This window comes from Mirounga angustirostris, unplaced genomic scaffold (assembly GCF_029215605.1).
Source record: "Mirounga angustirostris isolate CCGP_5_RB_7025 unplaced genomic scaffold, mMirAng1.0.hap1 SCAF_4, whole genome shotgun sequence".
NCBI lineage: Eukaryota > Metazoa > Chordata > Mammalia > Carnivora > Phocidae > Mirounga > Mirounga angustirostris.
In genome coordinates, this window is record NW_026991712.1 from 16,696,395 (window position 1) to 16,721,707 (window position 25,313).

The 25,313-nt window shown below is 43.2% G+C and overlaps 1 protein-coding gene across 1 annotated transcript in view; it reads left to right on the forward strand.

The window, feature by feature from the left end:
- The window catches only part of ANXA13 (annexin A13), a 56,662-nt gene that overhangs the window by 12,403 nt on the left and 18,946 nt on the right, over positions 1-25,313 (forward strand). Inside the window, exons 3-4 of the mRNA XM_045895935.3 lie at positions 15,923-15,998; positions 24,460-24,554. Coding sequence (XP_045751891.3) covers positions 15,923-15,998; positions 24,460-24,554 — 171 coding nt within the window. The remainder of the gene's footprint in view (positions 1-15,922; positions 15,999-24,459; positions 24,555-25,313) is intronic.

The following is a 25,313-nucleotide window of genomic DNA, read 5'->3' on the forward strand; positions in this document are numbered from 1 at the left end:
TTCCAGACAATGCATATAATTCCACCCCTAGGAGAAACTCCGAGTTGTCCGGCCCAGCACAGGACTAAAGGGCCCCCAAGAATGAGTCAGCTGAGGCTGCCAGTTGAGGCTCCTGCCAGCTGAGGCCATGATGCCTACAGTTGTGATGCAGACAAGGAAGCAGAGGGGGGTGACAGGCTTCTCACTATGGACGGACTTTAACTCAGATTCTTCCTCCTAGTTACCTTGTCCCAGTACTCATCTTTCAGATTTGTCATCTGGGTTTCTTTGAAATAAAACTAAGGGAAAAAAGATATCATGCTCCACTTCTAATCCTCCCTTTTATATAACTACAGCAATTCACTCTTTGTCACTAGAGACCTTGCCTGAGTCATTACCTATATGCCATTTGCACCAGCAGCCCAGCCTTCTCAATACCTTGTAAAGAAACATGTTTATAGAATTGTTACAACTGATAGGCCAGGGTGGTAGACCCTCATCATGTTAGCTCTTCACATGAATGACATCGGAACCAGGTAATTCTTTGTTGTGAGGGGCTGTTCTGTGCCTTGTAGGACGTTTAGCAGAATCCCTGATCTCTGTGACCAGATTCTAGTAGCACCCCCTATTTATGACAATGTCAATGTCCCAAATGTCCCCAGAGAGGCAAGATTGCTCCTGGTTGGTTGAGAACCACTTCATGAGACACCGACCTTAGCAAAAGCAAGGTTATAGGGCAGGAGATGCCCCCGTAATGTCTTTATCTGACTGAATTTCTATCAGTAAACATGCACTCCTGTCCCTCTGGCCTAGATATTCCCTCACACTGATTGCCTTTCTTATCACAGGGTGGAGCCAACTCTTCTTCAAGATTGACCCTAGTCCTCCTGATGGTGACAACAGCCGCTGAGAGGTAGCGGTTTCCCCTGAAAGGCTGTTAGCCCATTAGTAACTTCTGATGGCCAGAGTGAGAAGGGCTTCCCTACAGAAATACTCGGTACTGAGGCTGCTCAGAGCTGCTGGTTTTCCTGCTTAGATGAGCAGAGCTCAGCTGGAAAGTCACTAATTGAAACAATCATCAGTCCATTTGCTCACCTCCCTTCTGTTTGGGTGTAGCCCCCAAAAGGACTGCCTCCTTTAGTCTCCCTATACCAAAGCTCAGTGCATAGCAGGTCAGTCACATTGTTTGTATTTCTGATTATATTGTCGATATCTTCAGAAATGATGGTGTCCACCACCTTAGGGCACTAGATATTGGAGGGTCTTAAAGTCAGATATCCTTAAGGTCAGATCCCAACCCTGTAGTCACCTTTGATAGGTAAATACCACACCAACTTAATGTGTAACCCAGAGGACATAGCCTGAGAAAGTTTGTCTTTCTGGAAAATGACCTAATTATATCAGTCTTCATTAAAAGGTATTCTCAAAATGCCAACATACAAATAATCCCAAATTTAGAAGAAAGGTCATTTTTTTTAATCTAAGAAGTTTCACTCACCTTTTAAGAACATACTCATTTTTTAAGAACACATATCAAGATCTGATTCAAATGGATGTTTTTCCTCTTTTCAGCCTTTTTTTGCCAAATGATGCAAATATTCCTACCCATTTAGAGTGATGGCCAAACACATATTTCATATATGTCACCTTAAAATTGCATCTCTGAAAGGATAGATAGATCAATAGCCAAACAGTTCTATGTGTTCTCAGCACCCTTCTAAGGTTAGCTAGAACTCAGGCATCCTGACACACTGCCTAGCTATCTGGTCGACGTCCTTGATTAACAGACTCTGGAAACGTCCAAGTGGGAAGAAGATCTAAGAATGGAGGAATCAGCCTTGCTGTTAGTCAGTGTGACCATGGAGAATCCTAATGGAACAATAACTACATGGTGAAATACCAAATACTCTTATAAGATTGAAACTGTGTTTAAATAGACCAAACAAGTACAATGCGATATATTTTTTTTTTCTAATTAGTAGTTTTACTTCTTGCTCTGACAAGCATCTAAGCAGATTTTGATTTAAAACAAAAAAAGCAAGACTTAAAAAAAAAATGTGTTGTTCCAAGGAAACCATGCCCAAGAAACAATCAACTTAATGAAATAATATGCCACTAATCACCCAAGATTCATGTTTAAAGATATGAGTGGCCACTCTGTTGTGTTTCATATTGCCCATCAATGTCTACTAAACATGTCTGTGGAAATGTTGCCAGGATATTTCTGGCTCTGAATTCATGAACTTTAATAGTACAATACTTTGCATTCACACTAACTGGTTTCAAAGTACAAACGAGTAACCACTTCGAGGTAAAAGAGCATTGTCCTTAGGGAGGGGTTCAGATTTTTCCAAAGCAAGTAAGTGACCCTGGGCAAATGACTTAATAACTAGGCCTCAGTTTACCTGTAAAATGAGGGGACTGAATACATTCAATGTTTCCCAAACTTCAGACTTAAGTATGACCTTCATGAATGTTGCCAAATACATGTGCCACCTGTTCTACTAATAGTTCTATTAATTATTTTCTTTAAACTCACTCATCTTTTTGACACACTAATATTTATCTTAAAAAGAAAATTCATATCAGTACCATAAATGGAAAATCATTATCAGTTGAAATATAGATAATTAAATGAAAGCAAAAAAGACTATATTAAATTCTAACTAAATACCATTGCCAGCTGAAGGCTCAGATTCTGTCATCTGTTTTCTGATAAAAAGATCTATTTGCATAAAGTAGAGAAAAGGTTGGCAAAATAATTATTTCAGGCTTTGTGGGCCACACAACCTCTGTTACAACTATTCAACTCTGCCATTGAAGTGCAAAAGCACCCATTGAATAAATGTCCAGTAAAACTTTATTTATATGTTCCAATAAAACTTTATTTATAAAAACAGTGGACAGACCAGAATTTGACCATAGTCTGTAGTTTGCCAATCACTGAATTGAAAGAGTGTGAAAGACATACTATCATCAGGCAAAGAATGACTCAATCAGAAGACTTGAGAGACAATTTAAAAATGAATTCCTTTTCTTAGTTGAAAGTCCAAAAGGCTTTAATATATTCAGTGTTCCATGTCACCCATTTTGAAAACCCTAGGTTGAATTTCTACCCTAGGAATCTTTGGTAAGCCTCTTCCCTCTATCTTTTGCTCCTTGAATAAAGTCTGTGATTTCTTACTTGTGTCAACCCTCAGCACATTTTTAAGTTGTCTTTCTGATTCATTAGGATGTGAATGGGAAAGTTTCTAATCTTTGTCAGACCAGCACCTGGCTGCACATTGGAATTATCTGGTAAATTTTGAAAATCTATATCAGAGATTCTGATTTAATAGGACCAGGATGGGACTCAGTCATTTGTTTATTTTAAAACATCTCAAATGATTCTAATGTGCATCCAGGGTCAAAAAGCTATTCATCTATGTTTTGCTCAGAGCATCTTCCTCAGAGTCCACAATTTCCTCCATAGGTTTTAATTCTAAGAGCCCCCAAACTATGGTTTGCTCAAACTATTCCAGACTGAAAGTCTTAGGTATTCACTTTCATTTGCATTTCCTGTTGAGCCTCCAGGTGGGGTCTGAATGAGCTCTCTAAGGTGTCCTGGTTACGTTTATTATTCCTTTTTTCATTCTTTCTGCTTCATTACCCTAGAAGCTTAACATCATTATCAGCTCAAGATGTCTAACTGGATAACTTTGCTCTTCCCTTCCTCTGTCCCCACTATTGCCACTGACCCTTGACATTGATACAAAGTGGAGTAAGGCCAGGATGCAAAGGAAAAGAGATGTGGTATATTCTGTCACATACAAAGGAAGAAGATTCTTCCTCCTCTAGAAGGGAAAAGAAATGCCTCATGGCTACAGAGAATTCGAATGAGCTTCCATTAATATGTAAACATTTACCAAGTGCCTATAATGTGCCAGGCATTGTGCTAGGTGCTGGAGATACAACAAGGAATAGGACATAATTCTTGGTCCCAAGAGGTTTATAGTCTAGGGAGGGAGATAAACTAGTGAATAAGTATAATAATATATCTTGAGATCTGATAGCAATCTCTAGAGTGGAGTGTAAGCACAAAGGAGAAACTAGTGTGCTAGAACATGTCTCACAACCAGCTCTTGGTGGGGGTAGGAGACAAAAACCCAATTTGTGCCAGAGGCCAATTTCCATAGCATAAATATGAAATCACAGCTGATTTCAAGTTACTAACATGACCTCCCTGAACATAGAGTTGGGGAGAGACGCACACAATTGGCTCTTGAAACCTTGCAAAGTCAGCTCCAGCTTGGGTGGCAACCATCCTGGTTTACTCAAGATGTTTTAGCATTGAGTTGAGGGTCCATATCTGGGCTCTCTATTCTGTTCCATTGGTCTATATGTCTGTTTTTGTGCCAGGACCATGCTGTCTTGGTGATCACTGCTTTGTAATATAGCTTGAAATCAGGCAATGTGATGCCCCCAGTTTTGTTTTTCTTTTTCAACGTTTCCTTGATGATTCAGGGTCTTTTCTGATTCCATACAAATTTTAGGATTGTTTGTTCCAGCACTTTGAAAAATGTCATTGGAATTTTAATCAGGATGTCATTGAAGGTATAGATTGCTCTCTGGGCAGCATAGACATTTTAACAATGTTTATTCTTCCGATCCATGAGCATGGAATGTTTTTCCATCTTTCTGTGTCTTCTTCAATTTCTTTCATGAGTGTTCTGTAGTTCCTAAAGTATAGATCCTTTACCTCTTTGGTTAGGTTTATTCCGAGGTATCTTATGGTTTTTGGTGTTACTGTAAATGGAATCGTTTCTCTAATTTCTCTTTCTACAGATGCATTGTTAGTGTATAAGAAAGCAACTGATTTCTGTGCATTGATTTTGTATCCTGCCACATTACTGAATTGCTGGATGAGTTCTAGTAATTTGGGGGTGGAGTCTTTTGGGTTTTCCACATAAAGTATGTCATCTGTGAAAAGAGAGAGTTTGACTTCTTCTTTGCCAATCTGAATACCTTTTATTTCTTTTTGTTGTCTGATTGCTGTTGCTAGGACTTCTAGTACTATGTTGAACAATAGTGGCGAGAGTGGGCATCCTTGACGTGTTCCTGATCTTAAGGGAAAGGCTCTCAGCTTTTCCCCGTTGAGGATGATATTCACTGTGGGTTTTTCATGGATGGATTTTATGAATTTGAGGAATGTTCCCTCTATCCCTATACTCCGAAGAGTTTTGATCAGGAAAGGATGCTGTGTTTTGTCAATGCTTTTTCTGTATCAATTGAGAGGACCATGTAGTTCTTCTCTCTCCTCTTATTAATGTGTTCTATCACATTGATTGATTTGTGAATGTTGAACCACCCTTGCATCCCGGGGATAAATCCCACTTGGTCGTGGCGGATGATCCTTTTAATGTATTGTTGGATCCAATTAGCTATGATTTTGTTGAGGATTTTGGAAGGCATATGCATCAGGGATATCGGTCTGAAATTCTCCGTTTTGATGGGGTCTTTGCCTGGTTTGAGGATTAAGGTAATGCTGGCCTCATAAAATGAGTCTGGAAGCTTTCCTTCTGTTTCTATTTTTTGAAACAGCTTCAGGAGAATAGATATTATTTCTTCTTTGAATGTTTGGTAGAATTCCCCAGGGAATCCCTCAGGCCCTGGACTCTTTTGGGGGGGAGGTTTTTGATCACTGCTTCAATCTCATTACTGGTTATTGGCCTATTCAGGGTGTCAATTTCTTCCTGTTTCAGTCTTGGGAGTTTATAGGTTTCCAGGAAGGCATCTATTTCATCCAGGTTGCTCAGCTTATTGGCATATAGTTGTTGATAATAATTTCTAAAAATTGTTTCTATTTCCTTGGTGGTGTGATCTCTCCCCTTTCATTCATAATTTTATTAATTTGGGTCCATTCTCTTTTCTTTTGGATAAGTCTGGCCAGTGGTTTATCGATCTTATTAATTCTTTCAAAGAACCAGCTTCTAGTTTTGTTGATCTGATCTACTGTGTTTTTGGTTTCTAATTCATTGATCTCTGCTTTAATCTTAATTATTTCTCTTCTAATGCATGGCTTAGACTAACATAACATAATAAAATTAAATTTAAAATAGATGTTTTAGCACTGAAAATCTCACATCCTAGGAAACCCTCAGTCTTGGGCAATCAGTTGGCCACCTTAGGTCCCACACCCAATTGGCAGAAAGTCCTCAGTCTTTCCCAAGAGGGTCAGGAATGGTTCCAGAGAGGAGATGAGGCTTCAGCAAATTCCCTTAAGTAGATAGATTCTCCACCATTTCCAGTGGACTCAATGGTGGGCAACCAGGTGTTTAAGAAATGGAGGAGCAAGAGGCCAGTGCTGTCAACCCCAAACCCCTTGGCCCTCTGAGGACTCGGGAAGTTACAGTGAGGGATTGGCTTGCAGTATCTCCCCTCTTTCCCCACTGAACCCTGATGGACCCTTCCTAATAAGACAAATCAGCCTAGATCCTGTCAGGTAGGGAGGAATGAGATTTTACCTATAAAAATGTTTGACAGTTTATCAGGCTGGAAAGCTGTCACCCAGAAGAATAAACATATTAGAAACCTTGGTCATCCTGCTGGCCTTCTGCTTTCAGCTTTCAAACTGCCTCTGCAGTCCCTTAGCTAGGATCCCTCCACTACTCAGAGGGCAAGATGTTTTAGTAAAGAGGGAACAGGAAGTTTTGGGGTGAGATGGGGAAAGAGGAGATGGAGGAAGTGCCCTGACAGCCTGTTGGAGAAAGGCAAAAAAAAAGCCAGTTTCTCCCCTGCCAGCTCTGGATCATCATAATGAAATCTCCTTGCCCAGAACTCTCACATTATCTTTTTACATGGCTTTGTTGAGTTATAATTGACATATTACATTATGTAAGTATAAGGTGGACAATGTGTTGATGTGATACACTTGCATATTGCAAAGTGATTGCCGCTATAACCTTAGCCAACACCTGCATTATGTATAATTACCATTTCTCTCTGTGGTAAGAACATTTAAGAGCTACTCTCAGCAACTTTCAAGTATATAATACAGTATTATTAACTATAATCATATTAGATCCCCAGAACTTACTCATCTTATAACTAGAAGTTTATATCCTTTATCAACATCTCCCCTTTCTCCCCACCCTCATTCCAGTCTCTGTTACTATTAGGTTTGGCTTTTTTTAGATTCCACCTATAGGTGATATCATATAGTATTTGTATTTCTCTATCTGACTTATTTCACTTAGCATTAAGCCCTCAGTGTCCATCCATGTTCTTGCAAATGACAGGATTTCCTTCTTTTTTTTTTTTTTTTGAGAGGGAGAGAGGGGGTAGAGGGGCAGAGGGAGAGAAAGAATCTTAAGCAGGCTCCATGCTCAGCGTGGAGCCCAATGTGGGGCTCTATCTTACGACCCTGAGATCATGACCTGAACCGAAATCAAGAGCCAGACACTGAATTGACTGACCCACCCAGGCACCCTGACAGCATTTCATCTTCTTTCTCGTGGCTAAGTAATATTTCGTGTGTGTGTGTGTGTGTGTGTGTATACACCACATCTTTTTTATCCATTCATCTGTTGATGGACACTTAGGTTGTTTCCCTATATCGGTTATTGTGAATCATGCTGTAATGAATCACATTGTCCTACTTCATCTTCCCAAGATTCTGCTATGTAGGGTGGATATTAGTCCTAGTTCACAGATGAGAAGCAGAAAACATGATTCCATTTGACTCAAAAGGATACTGACAACAGAATTGACAACGATGCCTTTCCTGAACATATACTTTGCCCACAGGAAGAGGCTGTCCATTTTGCCTTGCAAATAGTGGTAGCTGGCCTTCATTTTCATTTCACTTCCTACTGGCTCATTGTCAAGAACATCTCTTGATGTCACACTATGCAAGGGAGCCTTGGCTTCCCTGGTCAGCAGACAAATCACAGGTCTCATCTGGTGTTTCTGTAAAATACTAGCATTCTAAGAGCTGGACTGAGAATATCTACCATCAAATTAAAAAATAATAATTTTGAAAGGGACAAAAATGTGGTTAATGGGAAGTCAGTGGTAGAGATTCTGGATCCAGACTGTATAGGTTTGAATTCCATCACTTAGTAGCTTTGTGACTTCAGACAACTTATTAACCTTTCTGTTTCTTGGTTTTCTCAACTTATCTCATAAGGTTTTTGTGAGGATTAATTGAGTATTACATGTAAATTATTTGGGCCGGTGCCTGGCACATAGTAAGTGCTTTGTGTTTTGCCATCATCCTCAATTTTAAGTGGTAATCCCTTAAATTTCTCTTCAACTCTTAGCCCGGCTTACTACTTATCTGTAAGTAAAAAATGGTTTCTGATTTAGGACAGAATTATGTAATCGGTTATTTTAAAGGTGCCACACAAAGCAACATGTCAGGGGCTCATTTGACACTCCATAGGAAGCAGGTCAAGATGGAAGGAAGTAATAAAAATAACACTGAGCACTCACCACGGGCCAAGCTTCCTGCCAAGCGTGTTTGATGCATATCCTTGTAACAACCCACAAGACGTTGTTATCTTTCAGATGGAAAAGAGAGACTTAGAAAGCACAAGGAGAGAAAAATAGCAACATGCCAGGTTCAAGCGTAGGTATCTTTGGGAGAATGGCTACCTATGTGACCACAAAGAAGTCTCTTTCCCAACTGGATCTCAGTTTCCCCAAGTCTACAATGACTTTAAAATCTATACAAAGTAAGGTTGGCCCAAATCGCCAACATTGGCTCAAGGTACCATTAACTAGCAGTGGCAATGGCCATTGCTTACATTGGGGAGAATTCAGCCATGTCTGAGGCTCTCCCCAACCCAACCCTTGCCTGCCTCTACCTTCCTCCCTGCTTAAAAAGCCAAGGCCACCACCTGATTCTAATCCTGGTCCTCATTTTTAATCCCTCCTCAGCCTGCTCCCGATTTCATGTTGGCTCAAACAGCAGCCCCATTTCGATCCGTGTACAATGAGGCCCCTGCCCTCTGCTCTCCAGCACTTCCTCAGAGCCCTCCTGTCTCAGTGCCTGGATACCAGGCAAATGCTTTCAAATATTTACCGAGGAAATTGCAGCAAGCCGGGCCTTCTGGGGAACTGCACTGGAAAGAGCAAACAATCAAAATGCCACTCCTGTTACATTTTGATAAAGCTTCAGGGTTTACAAGTGACCCCTACATCCTTATGTCCCTGAGCACCTCCTACGTGCCACCAACCAAGCGCTCGCTGTATAATCTGGCACTGCTTCCCACACACGAATGCATCCAAACCTCAAGCTACCCGTGAGCAGGTGCACCTCCACGTTAAACCCGAGACAACAAAGGCTCAGAGAGATGGGTCAGCTTGCCCAGGGGGGTCATACAACTGGCAAGGGTCAAAGCATAACTGAATACAGTAGGTCCTCCTCCCAAGTCCATGTGATGTCACTATGTCTTGTTTAAATCAGTCAGGTCTGTTCTGCAGTAGTTCAATGGCAGGTCATAGGTAGGCACACATGTACACAGACCCAGAAAGCATCATGCTGCAGTCTCTCCCCGCAGTGTCCTTCCCCCACCTTCATCTCTCCGTATGTATGTATGTATGTATGTATGTATATATGTATGTCTGTATTTTGCCTGCCTAACTCCTAGTCTTCTTTCAAGAACCAGCACAATGTCAGCCTCTCCCTAAAAATTCTTTTTCCTCCTCCCAGCTATTTGCACCCACAGTGTGCATCCTACCATAAATGCACTTGTCGTTGATCAGCTTCCCTGTTAACTTTTTCGATCAAGTCCCCCTCACCTGGGGCAGCGCTTGCCACGTGGCAGATCTTCACTACCTGTCTGCTGAAGGAGGGGGAGAGAGGAAAAGGGGAGGAGGATGGAAAAAAGAAGGAAGAGAAAAAAAAGAGAAGGAAGCAGGGAGAGAGGAGGAACCCTCCCGAGAAGAGTCTAATTTGCCTGCTGCATATTGCTCTTTAATTAAATTCACATGTCTCTCATGAGAAGTATATACTTATTTTCCAGTTTTGATGCTCTCCAAATAGATCAGGTCACCAGGACTGATGAATGGGAGTCTCGTTAAATAGGAGTACACTTAAGGCTGGGTCCTGGAACATCCTGGTTACCATATAGTACAAAGCAACTGTCTGCCAATCATATCCTTCAGCCAACTTTTTCACAAACTCTATACCCAGAGTTTGCTGCAAGGTGGAGGAAGATTTTCTCAAAATGTTCTCTTCGATCCTAGGAGTTAAGCTTTCCTTGAACTGCACTGGGACAGAAACCTTTGGTCAGGTGTCTATTTCTCCACTCGGGCCCTTCTGGCTGGTGGGGCTATGGGCAGGGAGTGGTATTGGAACTTGAGACAAGAGCCAACCTCTCTCCTGGGCAATCGATGTGCTGGGCAATCGATGTGCTGTAGCTGGCTGGTGTCTGAGTCATTTCAAAGAGTGGGTGTTTTCAGCATTCTTTCTGCCCAGGTGACACTGCCTCTAGGCTCATAGTACCTCAGTTTATTTTGTATGCCTCCTTCTTCCAGAAAAATGGATGATTCATTTCCTTCTTTAAGATGCAGGAACATGGGGATGCCTGGGTGGCTCAGTCTGTTAAGTCTGCCTTCGGCTCAGGTCATGATCCTGGAGTCCCAGAATCGAGTCTGGCATCGGGTTCCCTGCTCAGCAGGGAGTCTGCTTCTCCCTCTGCCCCTCACCCCGCTCGTGCTCTCTCTCTCTCCCTCTCAAATAAATACATAAAATCTTTAAAAAAAAAAATAAGATGCAGGAACATGGAGACACAGAGAAGCGCCAAGTAGACATACTGGAAGGAAGCAAAAACAAGACTGAAAGATACCAGCTTATCCGTGCACCAGGCAGTGCCTTTTGTCGAGTTAATGGTATTTGCTTCCCCTGTGAGCCTTACTGCTCTGGCACGTCGGTAAGCACCCCACCAGGGCTGTATCTCAGTGAGCTCCTCACACTCCATGAGGTGCTAATTATCACGCTAGTCAAATGAGGCAGTTAACAAAATGCGGTATTGGGGTGTCATCCCAGGTCGCCTGAACTCCACACAGCCTGAATTACGAGCCACTTTACTGCCTGGTGTGGAAAAAATGTGTCTGGGACTCTAGATCCAAACTGCAGGTGATCAATGAAAAACTGATCCTTGGCGTACCGTTTACAAAGTGAAAACCCCACAAGCAGGAGAGGATTTAAAATATTCTAGAAGTTTCATTGCTGATCTGCCTTTAGTAAATATTAATCATTTACATTTTTTAAGCACACGCTCTCTGCTAGGCTTCATTTTAGATGCTTTATATGAAGGATTTCATCTCGATTCTCATAAGAGACTTATGAGTAGACACTATTATTATCCACATTTGCCGTGAGGAAACCACAACACAGAGGGGTTCCCAAACTTGCCCAAGGTCACATGAGTAATGAGCAGCTATGCTGGAATTCAAATCCAGTCTGGGGCATCGGAGATATATCTGTATCTCACAATATCAAGTTTGGAAGATATCTCTCGATAGATAGATAGATGATAGGTAGATAGATAGATGGTAGATAGATGCTAGATAGGTAGATGATAGATAGATAGATAGATAGATAGATAGATAGATAGATAGATAGATAGATAATAGATAGATATACTATCTTCCAAACGTGTCCAATCAAAATATGCAGAATTGAAAACTAGTATCACTATGAGACCAAAAACCAAGAGCTGACCCAAAAAAGCAGAGGAAACCCTAGCAGTTCGGTGGCTCCCTATCTAGCCTTTAAAATGTTATCTCACATAAGCCTCAGATCTTATAAGGGAGACATTGCCCCCATTTTACAGTTGAGAAAATGAGGGCTTAGAGGTTAATGGCCCAAGTTCACATGGCTGCTAAGGGACAGAACCACATTCAAACTTGGATTCACGTGGGCTCAAAGCCCAGACTTCTGTAATCATTTTAATTAACATCTAACATCTTATCCTTTTAATGTGTCTCATGAATGTCATGCAAATGTTGTGAAGAGACAAACTGAGAGAAAACAAAAAAGGAATGTTGCTCTGCCTCTATGTTGCCTAGAAAACAGGTGGAATATCGTGTATTTGCCTAAATCCTCACGGTGGTGTCTGTCCTCACATTGGAGTCCCCTGAACAGCCATTTTGTGCCTGACGCGCGCATTCCTGCAGATCCTTGCGTGGAAGTTCTGCTCAGTGGCCTCAGGTTTCAAAAATGAAATCTGATGGGCAACCGAGCCTGAGGACCCAAAGTCAGCTGCCTGGCTTGCTAACAATGAACAATGGAGGTGGAATGTCCGCTCCATATACATTCCAGGGAAGGTGGTTACCCAGCTCCTCAGAACAAGCCAGGGCCACCCCTTGCATCAACACTGGGCGGCACTGATGAATGCGTCCATTGTGGAGGCAGTCCCAGCCACGCAGAGGGGGAAATTCCTAACAGACTGGTTTCTCGCCTCCCTCCCCACTTTTAAATAAGTCCCATCACATGATTCCTTCACTCCGACACCAAGTAGCCTGCTGTTATGAGGAACAAGACCGAATTCTCTTTGGATTAGGAAAGATAACCAACATGGCTAAGAGTGGTTCTTAGAAGGAACCTGGGAATGGTTGATTTCCACCCATGGTTGTGCGTCTGATAGAGAATTTTACGCTGCATTTTTTAAAGACAACATACATTTATCATCCTACGGTTCTATAGGTCAGAAGTCCAACAGGGGTCTCACTAACTAAACGCTGCATTTTCAATTAAGCAAAAAGGGAAAACTTATCTCAATGTCATCTTTATTCCTAACATGTGGTTAACGTTCTCCCACTGCCCCCCTCCCCCATGTCACTGTTATTTTGGACCAAATGACACTTACATCTTTGTTTTTTAGCCTTGGATAAACTAGACATTCAGAGGGTTTTTTCCCTTTTTTCTTTTTTTTTTTAATAGACACTTACATTAATTTTTTAAATTCCAAACAACACTTGGTGTTGACTAAGAATGAGTCGGCCTCTGAGATACAGTTTCCCCTTCTTTGTGCTCCCATAACTCTGTGACAGGTACATCATGGAACCACCTTACTAAAACACTAAGGGGACAAAGGACGGGAATGCCCTTTCATACCTGACAGAGCCAGGCTGGCCCAGTCATCTTAAGCAAGTCTCCACATGGCTTCTGCAAGTCCTGGCCGCATCTTTGCGCAAATGAGGAAAAAATGTGTCGCTCTGGCCCCGCCCTGCCGGGCCGGGCCTGAGCAAACGTAACCCCAGCTGAACTCCAGCCCCTCTGCCTCTGCCACCACCTGCAGAGCTGCTCACAGAGCCCAGCGTCTCTGTCTCCATTTATGTGAAGCAGGGCAGAGAGTAAGTGTCCCACCACATTCTCAGCACTGAGGAGGCTAAAAGAGCAGTTTATGAATCAACCTGTTAAGAGGAGATGTCGGCTGCTCTGGTTCAATTCTAACTCCCGGAACCCTCCACAAAATACTTCTAATGAAAAGCCAAGACACCATGCGCTCTTCTGAGATTGCTATTCCCATGCTCCCACACTCAGAGAATTCAATCAATAGGCAGGACGGGCTGTAGGGTGTGCAGCCCATGCAGTCACACAGGCCCCATGCCCAGAAAGCCTCACACTGGCTTTAATGCTCTGATGTCACCATCTTAAAGTTCTAAATCCATTTCGAACATGGATCCAACGTTTTCATTTTGCACTGAGCCCTGCAAATTATGGCGCTGATCCTGCCAACAAGCCTTCAGCAGCACCAGATAGCTTTCTCACACCACACAAGACATCTGGAAAGAAAAATGGGATATGTCATCCCCCTGCTGAACAAAAAGGCCCAAGTCATACTTGGAGCGCGAGGCAGGATGGTACACGGGACTAAGCGTGGGTATGAGGAGGCAATCCAAGCTGCGTGCGGCCCTATGTCCCATAAGGCTTCAGACACATTCCCTAACCTGCCTGAACCCAGATGTCCTGAATCCAGATAATGAAGAAGGGTCTGTAAACAAAGAAATTGTCAGGCATGTGGCAGGTGTTCAACAAATGTGAGTCCCCTTGCCCGCGTGCTTCAGCAATAGATACTTCAAGATGGGCCCCGCCATGGAGTTATTCCATAAAGCAGAGAGGTGATCGGTGGCCCTAAAAGATCCCTTCGGCTCTAGGATTACATGATTGTCCATTAACCAAGACCTCGAAGCCAGCCCTCCTCTAGTCCACGGATATGAGTCAGAACACTTGGTTGCAAGGGCAGAAATCCAACTCATTAATTTCAAGAAAGTGGTGGTTCATTAACAAAACTGGGAGGTGCTAGGAAACAAGCATTTCTGTGTCTGAGGGTTTATACAGTGGTATTCAATCTCTCTCTCTCCATATTTCCACTCTTTTTGTCTCTGCCTTGCTTCTCTCTAGACTCACTCTCTCAGTTGAACAAGCCCAGTCAGAAGATCTCTCTCTCTCTCTCTTTTTCAATATCTCAATATCAACCAAAGAGAAGACTCTGATCCTACTTGGATTATACTCCCACTTCTGAGCCAGTCACGATTGCCAGACTGACAGGGTCTGTGTCCACCCAGGGGCAGGACAACGGGGCTTAACCCTCATGACTGACAGCCCCAATGAAAACACATAAAATGGGGGGTAGGGAAGCCCCCAAAGGAATAGCGATGCCAGACAAACACAACATGTCTACTGGGCCTACTGGTTTCCTATTTCTCCCCTATGGGGGCCAAAGGAAATGAACGGCAAGACAGGGGACTCGGGTACATGGTATCGACAATAGCACTTACACCAGCCTTCATCGAAGGATGGGAAATAAGGGACACATGTCATCAAAGAGAATCTCTGTGAGGGAAGGCCAAGAACTAAGAAAACACAGGGTCTTTTCAAAGCTATTAGTAGTGTCACTGCAATTAACCTCACATCTTTACATTTTTAATAGCAACACATTTATTTTTATGTTGACCTCTTGTTTAGGCAACTAATACTGTTTTTCCATTTTAGTGCTAATAGAAGATTTCCTTTTTAAAATAACTTTAAGTAAAAACCAAGTAGGTCAGCTGAAAGAAAAATAATAAGCAAATAATAATAATGTAGACTTCAATAGCAAATTGGTGCATGTACTATACCAATGACCAAAGTCTGAGAAACACTAGCTTAGTGTATAAACAGAATATTCTCTCCCCAAGGAACAGTAAAAACCAGTAACTCTGCTATTGCTCTTCCACAGGTATCTCTGGCAAACTAAATATTGTATCTCTCATTGTGTGGATGGCAAAGCTTTAGTCCAGGTCACCAAATTCTTCTGTGATAAGATCCTAGAACCTTCATTTTCTGCCTGGCAACACCTTTTCCTTAGACATACTTGTGTCTCATGGCAAAAGGGGAGAATGAGCATTCCAGGACATTGGCCCACTGTATCATTCTCTGTCTCAGAGGCAGTCACACAAAGGTAGGATTGATGTCAAAACATCTCATCTCAGAGATGGCCAGGCCGATTGTCCTTACGAACAGAGGGGCCCATTCTCAGTGGTCATCCAAGGCCAGCTGGCTCCAAGGAGTACCAGTCATCTCTTTGGGGCCAGAGTTTCCCCAGCTGATTCCCACATGTACCCACGTGTAAAGTGGCAGCTGGTCCCTCATTTGGATGACTTCTTCATCTTCCAGATAACTACCAATGTCAGCCAAAGATAATTCAAGAATGCCTATGTTGGGCGCCTGGGTGGCTCAGTTGGTTAAGCGACTGCCTTCAGCTCAGGTCATGACCCCAGGGTCCTGGGATCGAGTCCCGCATCGGGCTCCCTGCTCTGCGGGGAACCTGCTTCTCCCTCTCCCACTCCCCCTGCTCGTGTTCCCTCTCTCGCTGTGTCTCTCTCTGTCAAATAAATAAATAAAATCTTTAAAAAAAAAAAAAAAAGAATGCCTATGTTGTCCACTCACCTTTTCAATTATTTTCTCCAGGCCAAAGAGAGAAGTCATCAGGGTTTTGATGTGAATCGGGATGCCAAAAAGCTGAACAAAGCCTGCAAAGGAATGGGTATGTTTTGTATTTTAGCTTACTTTTGAAGTTGATTAAATTTGATCTCATGTCCAACTTTCCCATGATCTTAGGAAGATGACCTTGTGCATTCCACGCTAACCCAAGTTAATCACTTCTAGGGTTCTCTTTGTAAAAGATCCCCAAACTATAATCAGATCCTAATGCATTTCAAGATTCAAAAGGATAGTTGAAAACTAGATACCATGACACTGAATTTGACCTTGAGGTCGAAGAAACTTCATGAGAAGTGTAGTCATGCAATCCTAATGTCATCCAAGCCCCTCTGATCCCTATCATGAGAGGTGGTGGGAAATAGGGTCTGATGAAAGCTGGATTAGGGATCTGGGAACTGCATCTAGAAGCAGATCAAGTAAACATAAAACTGTGGCCAAGGTCAAGAATCAAGGGTCAAGACCAGAGAAGACATTTACATCGATGCCTAAGGTAAGTGCATGACTAAGAATAAGAGACTAAGAAAGAGATCAGGAATAAGGTAACCCCCATAACAAGGTGAGATGAAGGGGAGAGCATCTAGAAATAAGGCCATGAGGAGAGTCTCTGAGACCCAAGGAGGTCTCTGATGAAACAACTCTCTAGTCCCAGAAACCCAGGTTTTAGTATATTCACAGGATTGGTAACCATCATTATTAATTCCAGAACATTTTCACTGCCCCGAAAGAACCCCCATTTCTATTAACAGCCACTCCACATGCCCCCTTCCCTTCAGGTCCAGGCAATCATAATCCACTTTCTGTCTCTATGGATTTGCCTATTCTGGACATTTCATATACATGGAATCATGCAATATGTGACCTTTTGCATCTGGCTTCTTTCACTTTGCATATTGTTTTGCAAAAACAGGTGCTAGATTTTTACTTAGAAGTAAATCAGTGAAGATTTACTTTCCTAGGAATGGGTATTGTGGTACAACAAATACGGCCATAAATTCTTTGTGTGACTCCAGAGAAAGAACTGGAATCCATAGTGGAAGTTCTAAGAAGAGATATTTTGCTTCAATATAAGGAACTATCTGAATATAAAATAGTCTGTCTTGCCCAAGAAATGTTGGAGAAGTTCCAAGGAGTTGGGGTTGGAGAAGATCTGGTAGGAAAGTGGTAAAAGTAAGTGAACGCTTACATAGTAAGTGTTCTTGAATAAATCAGAGGGAGAGGGAGCTGGAAATGAAGAATGACAACTAGCTTGCTTGGTTTGGGTGGGGGTGGGGGGGGGGCATCAGAGGAAAGCTCAGCAGAGAGGAGTTGCTTCTTGCTCATATCCTGACCTGGCTCATGTTGTATTTGGACAACAGCTGTCGGGAGCCATGTTTGCCTGGAAGTGGTAGGATGTTTATAGTTCTGAGTCTTGCTGAGTGGCTGAGCCAGCCTCACAGGTGCTTCCCTGCTGCTTCTCCAGTGAGGTCCTGACACCTGGATGTGGGTTGGAGACAGGAACAAAGTGGGTATGGGAATGACTCAGCTGCAGTCAATGATAAATCTCCACATTCTTAGCCACTTAGTGAGTTAAGTTCAGAAAGAACAGATGGAGCACCTACTGAACGCCAAAATCAGTGTTTTCTTCTCCCTTTTGGATGTGACTTCAAGGTGATACCACTGTTGTGCTGATTACTGTTGTAGAGCACCTTCTATGTGCCAAGTGCTAAGCTGGGCACTGCACACAGGTCGTCTTGTATAACCCTCTCAACAACCCTATAAAGCTGTATTCTAGCGATTTAACAGATGAGAACACTGAGGCTCAGAGGTTAAATATCTTGCCACGGTCAAAGAGTTAGGAAATGAGAGTGGGGGAATTGGAAACTAGGGCCATCTTGGAAAACTATGATTTGGTTGAAGGTCTAGAATTCTAGAATTCCAACCTCTATTAAAAAGTGCAAGCCAGGGGCACCTGGGTGGCTCAGTCAGTTGCGCATCCAACTCTTGGTTTTGGCTCAGGTCATGATCTCAGGGTCGTGAGATGGTGAGATCAAGCCCTACGTTGGGCTCTGCGCTCAGCAGGGAGTCTGCTTGAGATTCTCTCTCTTCCTCTGCCCCTCCACTCTCTCTCTCTCGCAAATAAATAAATAAATCTTTTTTTTTTTTTTTAAGTGCAAGCCAAAGCAAAATTGTATCTGGCAAAATTTGTCCTCCAGACCATGTACCCATCTCATTGATATCCCAGCCCTACTAGGGCTGGCTTTACATAACTAGGGCCATGTTGTCCCATAGCCACAAAGGTGAGTGATATAGGTCATTTTAAGTTTTTGAAAAGCCAAATTTAAAAAAAAGCAGGTGAAATTAATTTAAATAATATACATTAGCTAAGTCAATACTGTATCAAAAATATATCTCAGCAGACAGTATAAAAATTATTAATGAGATATTTGACCTTTTTTTTCACATTAAGTCTTCAAAAGACTTATAGTATATTCCTCACTTACAGAACATTTCAACTTGACCCAGCCACACTTCATGTCCTGTGTAGCCACATGTATCCATTCTACGGGGCATAGTGGGTGTAGGGGCCCTACTCATCAAAAAGATTATGTGCACTCCCCACCCCCTCATCCTTCTACAGGATTCAAAATAAGAATGCTCTATCCTAAAATAATATTTGATTTTTCCAAATCACATAAAACTTACAGATTTCCTTGTTTCTTTGATGCCCCTGCTTTCCTAGGTCCTAACGATGTGCGTGGTGTGGGTCTTGGCTAATCCAGAACAGCCTTTTATCCTCCTCACTACATTGACACTCTTTGTCAGGCCTTCCTCTTGGAACTCCGTGCCTCTCTGCTGGCCCTTCTGAGGAGAAGGCCTTACACCTGAGAGTGCATGGACCCAATACCTATTATCCTTTCTGAAATGTAAAAGGATGCTTGTCATTCTCCCTCAAAGAAACACAGAAAGAGGCTCCAGAAAGAAAAGCTGCCATGGAGATTACCCTAGTTCTAGTTCATGACTTCTCACCAGGGTGTTAATACGCAGATTCAGACTGGTGGTTCTAAGTAGTTTCTGAGATCCTGCATTTCTAGTAAGTTCCCAAGTGATGCTGATGGTATGAGTCCTAGAACTGCACTTTGGGGAGCAAGGTCTAATCCATCTGAGATCCACTGAGGTTAATGCTGTTCAAGCCACACTGGAGGGGAACCAGGTCTAGAACTCAGATCTTGTGACCCCGAGCCCAATTCTCTTTCCCCTCACTAGGCATGGGAATGAATTTTGGACCTGGCTTTGAGCCCCTGCTCTGGCACCTTCTGGTGCCGTGACCTTAGTTTTCCCAACTGCAAAATGGAGCTAATAATGCCTCATTACAGAGAGGGGCTGAGGATAAGGAGGCATCACAGTGCTCAGCACTTCACTGGCCCTCATTACATGCTAGTCGGCTCCTTTTGAACAATAAGCTCGGATCCAAAATCCCCACAAAGCCCATTAGATCTGTATGAGCAGCGAGGAGGCCCGCCGTTAAGTGGCCTTTGTTCTTCATCACTGCGGGTGTACCAGGTGGAATGGTGCTCCCCCCCAAAGATACATCCACCCAGAACCTGCGAATATGACCTTAATTGGGAAAAGGGTCTTTGCAGATGTAATAAGTTAAGGACCTCGAGAAGGGATCAACCTGGATTACCTGGGTGGGCCCTAAATCCATTGACAAGTATCTTTAAAAGAGAAGAGGGGCGCCTGGCTGGCTCAGTGAGTGGAGCATGCAACGCTTGATCTTAGGGTCGTGAGTTCGAGTCCCACGTTGGGTGCAGAGATTACTTAAACATTTTTTTAAAAGAAGAGAGAGAGAGAGAGAGGCAGAAGAGAAGCAGACACGCAGGGAGAGGCCGTGTGGAGCCAAAGCAGAGCATGGAGTAATGTTCCAGAAGCTGAGCTAAGGATTGCCAGCAGCCTCCGGAAGTTGGAAGAGGCGAGGAACAGATTTGACCCCAGAGCCTCTGGTGGGAGTGTGGCTTTGCTAATGTCATGATTTCAGCCTTCTGGCCTCTGACTCGTGAGGGAATATATTGCTGTTTTAAGCCACTGAGCTTGTGGTCATTGTTACAGGAGCCTCAGGAAACGAATACAGTGGGCAAGTGAAAAGCAATGACCCTCCCTGGCAGGCAAGGTTCTCCTCACTCGTGGCTTCCTCTACCTTCCCTGCACCCCCATTTGCAAAGGAGACACCAAGGGATTGGGAAGCCCACAGCCCCCTGCTCAGCCAGGCTGCTGGGGCTGACGTGTGGAGCCTGCAGGGGAAGATGAGCCCCAGCCCCCAGCACGCTGCCCAGATCCCTTACGTGGCACACGGGCCCCGGGTGTGAAGAGGAGGGCACTTCAAACTCAGCAGCCTCCCTCCTGCTGGAACTCAGCTCAGTCTCCTCCCAGAAAATTGCTGGGAGAGCAAAAGCGAGGAGGCTGATCACCCTGGGCCTGACCTCTACTGTATAATTACCCTGCAGTGTCCGATGCACAGGCAGGGCTGAGGTTCCTTCTTGTTTTTTAAGAAGTCTTTCCCAGAACCACTGGGGACTGGCCCCAGTGCCTCAAACCATTGTAAATGTTTACAGGAAATCGTTCAGCAGCACAGACTGCTTATATGACACACATATTGTGAAATGTAAAATGAGGTCACTGTTCAGTAAATCCCTTCTTGGTCGGATAGTGGGAAAGCCTCCCAGGATAAACCTGAAACCCAGATTCAAAGGGCTTGAGGGAAATCTGGTCACTTTCATGCTCTCCCCCCAACCTCCAGGTTATTGCTGAGCCATCCCAAAACTGCTTTGGTCCCTGGTCTCACTTTCTAAAGCATTCCGGGAAGGAAAATCTAAAAAACATTAATTTTAAAATGTTGGCTTTCCTGAATTATCCAGATACGGGTTGACTCTGGCATCAGAGTAGACTTCCAATTGGTCCCAGCTACACAGAGCCCATCCAAGTGGCACATGAAGCTTACACTAATGCAGAGACAAGATCTCTCATAATGCTATGCAGAAGTCTTTATTCACTCACTCATTCATTCACCCATATATGCATGCATTTAAATATCCATGCATTCAGCAAGTTGATGGATATTGAGAGGCTTCTTCTGTGTGGCTACAGCAATGAGTGAACCCCCCTGTCCCACGGGATGTGCAATGTGGCATGGAAGAGATGGGACAGAGAACAGGCCATGTGAGGCACACAGAAGGCAGAATGCCTCATCTGTTCTGAAAAAGTACATTGAGTTGAGTCCTAAAGGAGGAGTGGGAGTGAAGGTGAGGATCAAAGACAACGATGTTCCAGGTAGAGGGAAGAGCCCATGCAAAGACCCAGAGGTGAGAAAGAAAAGTGTTGCTTGTTCTTGGAGCTGCCCATGGGTTAGGGAGAAGCTGGGAGAGGATGGGTAGGAGGGACATGACTTTGAAAGGCAAGTAGAAGGGACTCCAAAAGGCCTCATATGCCCCACTGAAGAGTTGAGACTATTCTGGATTTGAAGGGCCCAATATTATAAGCTTTTATACAGAAGAATGAGCAGGTGAGCTGCTCAAAGCATGTTCTGGGGATGGTGAATGCTCATTGGAAAAGGTGTGTTTGATGCAGGAACCCCGTTGGGTATCCGTGGTTCTGTTGAGCAATGTGACAAAGGTGAGGGTAAAGAGAAATGAGTGGGTCTGAGAGATACCAACGAAGTGGAATAGTGAGGTCTTAGTGGTAACTAACTGGGTGTGGAGTGAGGGGAGAGAGCCAGGGATAAGCCCCAGATTCCTGGCTGACACAATCTAGTGAATGGGCCACCTGGGAGGCAGGAAGGCTCCATCCAGGGATGACACCAGCAGGGATCCAGGCCTGAGATGCGGAGGCCCTCTACCTGGGCAGGAGCAGCCCTCACAGAAAGAAAGGGGCCGAATCAGGAGAGTTTTACGAGAAAAAGAAATCCCTTCTGAAATGAGATTTCTGGCACTCAGAAGTTAAAAAAAAAAAAAAAAGTCACAGAGGAAGTAATTGGATACCCATGACAAAGGTAGTGCAGGAAAGAATTTGGAGGAACAACATAAATAACAGCGCTCAAAATGAACTAGAACTAGGCGGCGATTAACCACCACTCTTCTTGTAGGTGAGCTCATCCTAGAATTTACTGTTTCTCCAGCTGGAATCAAACAGCTAGGTCTTCCCAGAATCGTACAGGTGGAGCTAATCCCGGAGACTACGTGAACAGTCTGAGGACACATAGCTTGCCAGGACCCGCACACAGCTCTCCTTTCCCCGTCTCCCCAGGTTCTGCCATGAGGACCGGCGGCGCCAGAGTCGAGACACAGATAAAACACATCAGCCTCCACCAGCAAAAACAGCAGGAGAGTCTTTTTATTCCCTTCCCCCTCTCTACAGTCATGCCCCCCTTCCGTCTACACCTCCCCCGTACCCACCACCCAGATTTGTCTTCCCCCAATCCTTCCACCAAAAGGCATCAAATGCATCTACCACCTCTTGTTCCTGCGGATCCTGATCGCTCAGCTGGGTGGGAGCGATGGTGCAAGTTCAACTAATTCAGTTCCCTTCCAAAGTGACCAAGCCTGTGCTAGTCACAGGGAATGGCCACTGGGAGTAGGGGCGGGAATGGGCCAAGGCAGGACTCTCCAGACTCTGGCTGTGAAGAGCGGGTTTGGGGCTCCTTTCTGGAAATCTTGACATAGTGCTGAGGGTAGTGGGTGTATGAGTTTCCTAGAGCTGCCATAACAAAGTACCACAAACCATGTGGCTTAAAACAGCAGCGACCCATTGTCTCCCAGTCCTGGAGGCCAGAGCTTGAAGTTAAGGAGTCGGCAGGCCATACTCCCCACTGAAGGCACTAGGAAGGTCCTGTCCCAGGCCTCTGCCCTGCTTCTGGTGGCCTCAGATGTTCCTGCGTTTATAGACGCATCTCTCCAATCCTCCATCCTCACGTGGGGCTCTCACTGGGTCTCTGTGGCCAGAGTCCATATTCTGTAACAGGCTTTCAAACCTCAATCATTTGGCTACCACCTCCCATGATTTTGGCCAATCTGAGGACTAGTGACATAACATTCTTCTTTTAATCAACTCCTTCAGTCCCTGTCCTTTACAAAATGTCAGCAAAATCACACGTTTAATACCTTAGTGAGATTTTATATATGGTTGACCCTCGAGCAACACAGGTTGGAACTGAATGGGTCCACTTACATGTAGGCTTTTTACAGTACTGTAAATGTATGTTCTCTTCCTTATGATTTTCTCAGTAATGTTTACTTTTCTCTAGTTTATTGTAAGACTACAATATATGATACACAAAACATACAAAAATGTGTTAATTGACTGTGTTATCAGTAAGGCTTCTGGTCAGTCGTAGACTATTACTTAAGTCCTTAGGTTTTTGGAGACTCACAAGTTATACATGAATTTTCTACTGCAAGGGGAATTGGTACCCTTAACCCCTGTATTATTCAAGGGTCAATAGTGTGTGTGTGTGTGTGTGTGTGTGTATGCATATATATAATATATATATCATACAGTCAGTAAAGGAAGAGGCATTATTTGAATCCAGGCTGAAGAATCTAATTCAGGGTTTGCTGTTTAAGTAGTCTTTCTCATTCCCACACCTTCAATACCCAGATCATCTTTCCAATCCGGTCTCCATGGACATTCTAAAGGATATTCTAAAAAGGATATTCTCCTCTTCTTTCTTATTCACTATAGTTTTTGGTACTGATTAAATATCCCACAATGAGCATGTATTACTTTGAGCATAGGGGAAAACAACCTTTTGGAAAGAATGTGATTTGAAGATGTAATAGTCAGAAGTTGAAAGAGGCAACTACCCATCATGGTCCCCGTTAGGACTTTTTTCTTGAGATTGACAAGGTTATGGGTGAGTTTGATATTGTAGCAATTTGGGCCTATATTTTAATCTCTTCCACTCAGTTTTAAGTACTTGGAGGCCAAGGAACAGACCATACTTTGTTTTTTTTGAGATTGTTCAGTTTTATTGAGGTATAAATTCACATACCATACAGTTCACCCATTTAAAGTGTGCAATTCAATGTTTTTTAATATATTCACAGGTATGTGAAAGCATCATCGCAGTCAATCTCAAACATTTTCATCACCTCAAAAGGAAACCTCCTACTCTATTAGCTATTACCCCCCTACCCACCGCATCCCCACACACTACTTTCTTGTCTCTATAGATTTCCCTATTCTGTACTTTCATAGGAATGGAATATGTACCTAGGAGTGAAATTAAGGCCATACTCGTTCCTCTTTCTGCTACAATGCCTAGCACCATGCTTCATGCAACGTGAGGTCTCCGTGGATATTTGTCAAGTGAGTGAGAAGAACACAATTCTCCACAAGACTTTAAAGTGAAAGGGTCCATCTAGGTTCCACCAAAACCTCTGACCATGGCCCTAGCTTCCTGAGAATTGACTAAAATCAACCTCCATCTTCTGTCTTGTTCACTCTTGGCCTCGTTTCTTTCTCCTGCTCTTTAGGAACTGATGAAGCAGCCATCATTGAGATGTTATCAAGCAGGACATCGGATGAGAGGCAACAAATCAAGCAAAAGTACAAGGCATTGTATGGCAAGGTGATCCGAAGGGTCCTCACAAGCAGGCATACAGCCCTTGGCCTAGGCGTTCTCTGCTTTCTCTATACTCCCAAGGCAGCGGAGAAGATCTTTAAAGCTTTACTGAGTTAGCTCAAGAGAAAACAAGATGAAACTACTCTTCACAATTTTAATTGATTACAGAGAAACTGAAATTGCCTTGTTAACTCAACAGCCTACAAAATCAATATTCCTTAACTCCTTTTGAAAATTGACTTCCTTTTTCTATTAATCCCTGTCATTTTTCCACTCATTTGGACCAAGTCTACATGTTAAAATACAGATAGGCCAGTGACTTGAGAACCACTTTTCACAGGTGGGTCTTTCTTCATACAAGAATTCTTCATCTATTCACTGGCCCTCAAGAATGATACACTCTTCATAAGTGATTGTGATAGAAAACTACAAAAACAAAAACAAGCAAACAAAACACAAACCTCCATTTCATTAAGCATGAACACCTGGTTTTCTTTCTTTAGATGTGTCTTTTCTTTCCTTCTTTTTGTTGTTGCTGATGGTGTTATGTATAGAAATCTTTAAGTATGCATTAGGCTTTCTATTTTCTTTATTAATATATGATGAACACAATTTAACCTTTTCTTAATGTCATGAGAATTATTAGCATGCAAAATGAATATTAATCATTATGCTGTATTCAAATCCATATTTATAAAACTTTTACAGTTTCAATCCCTCTATGTATAAATAGATATAGAGATGGGCAGATCTTACTTATTTGAC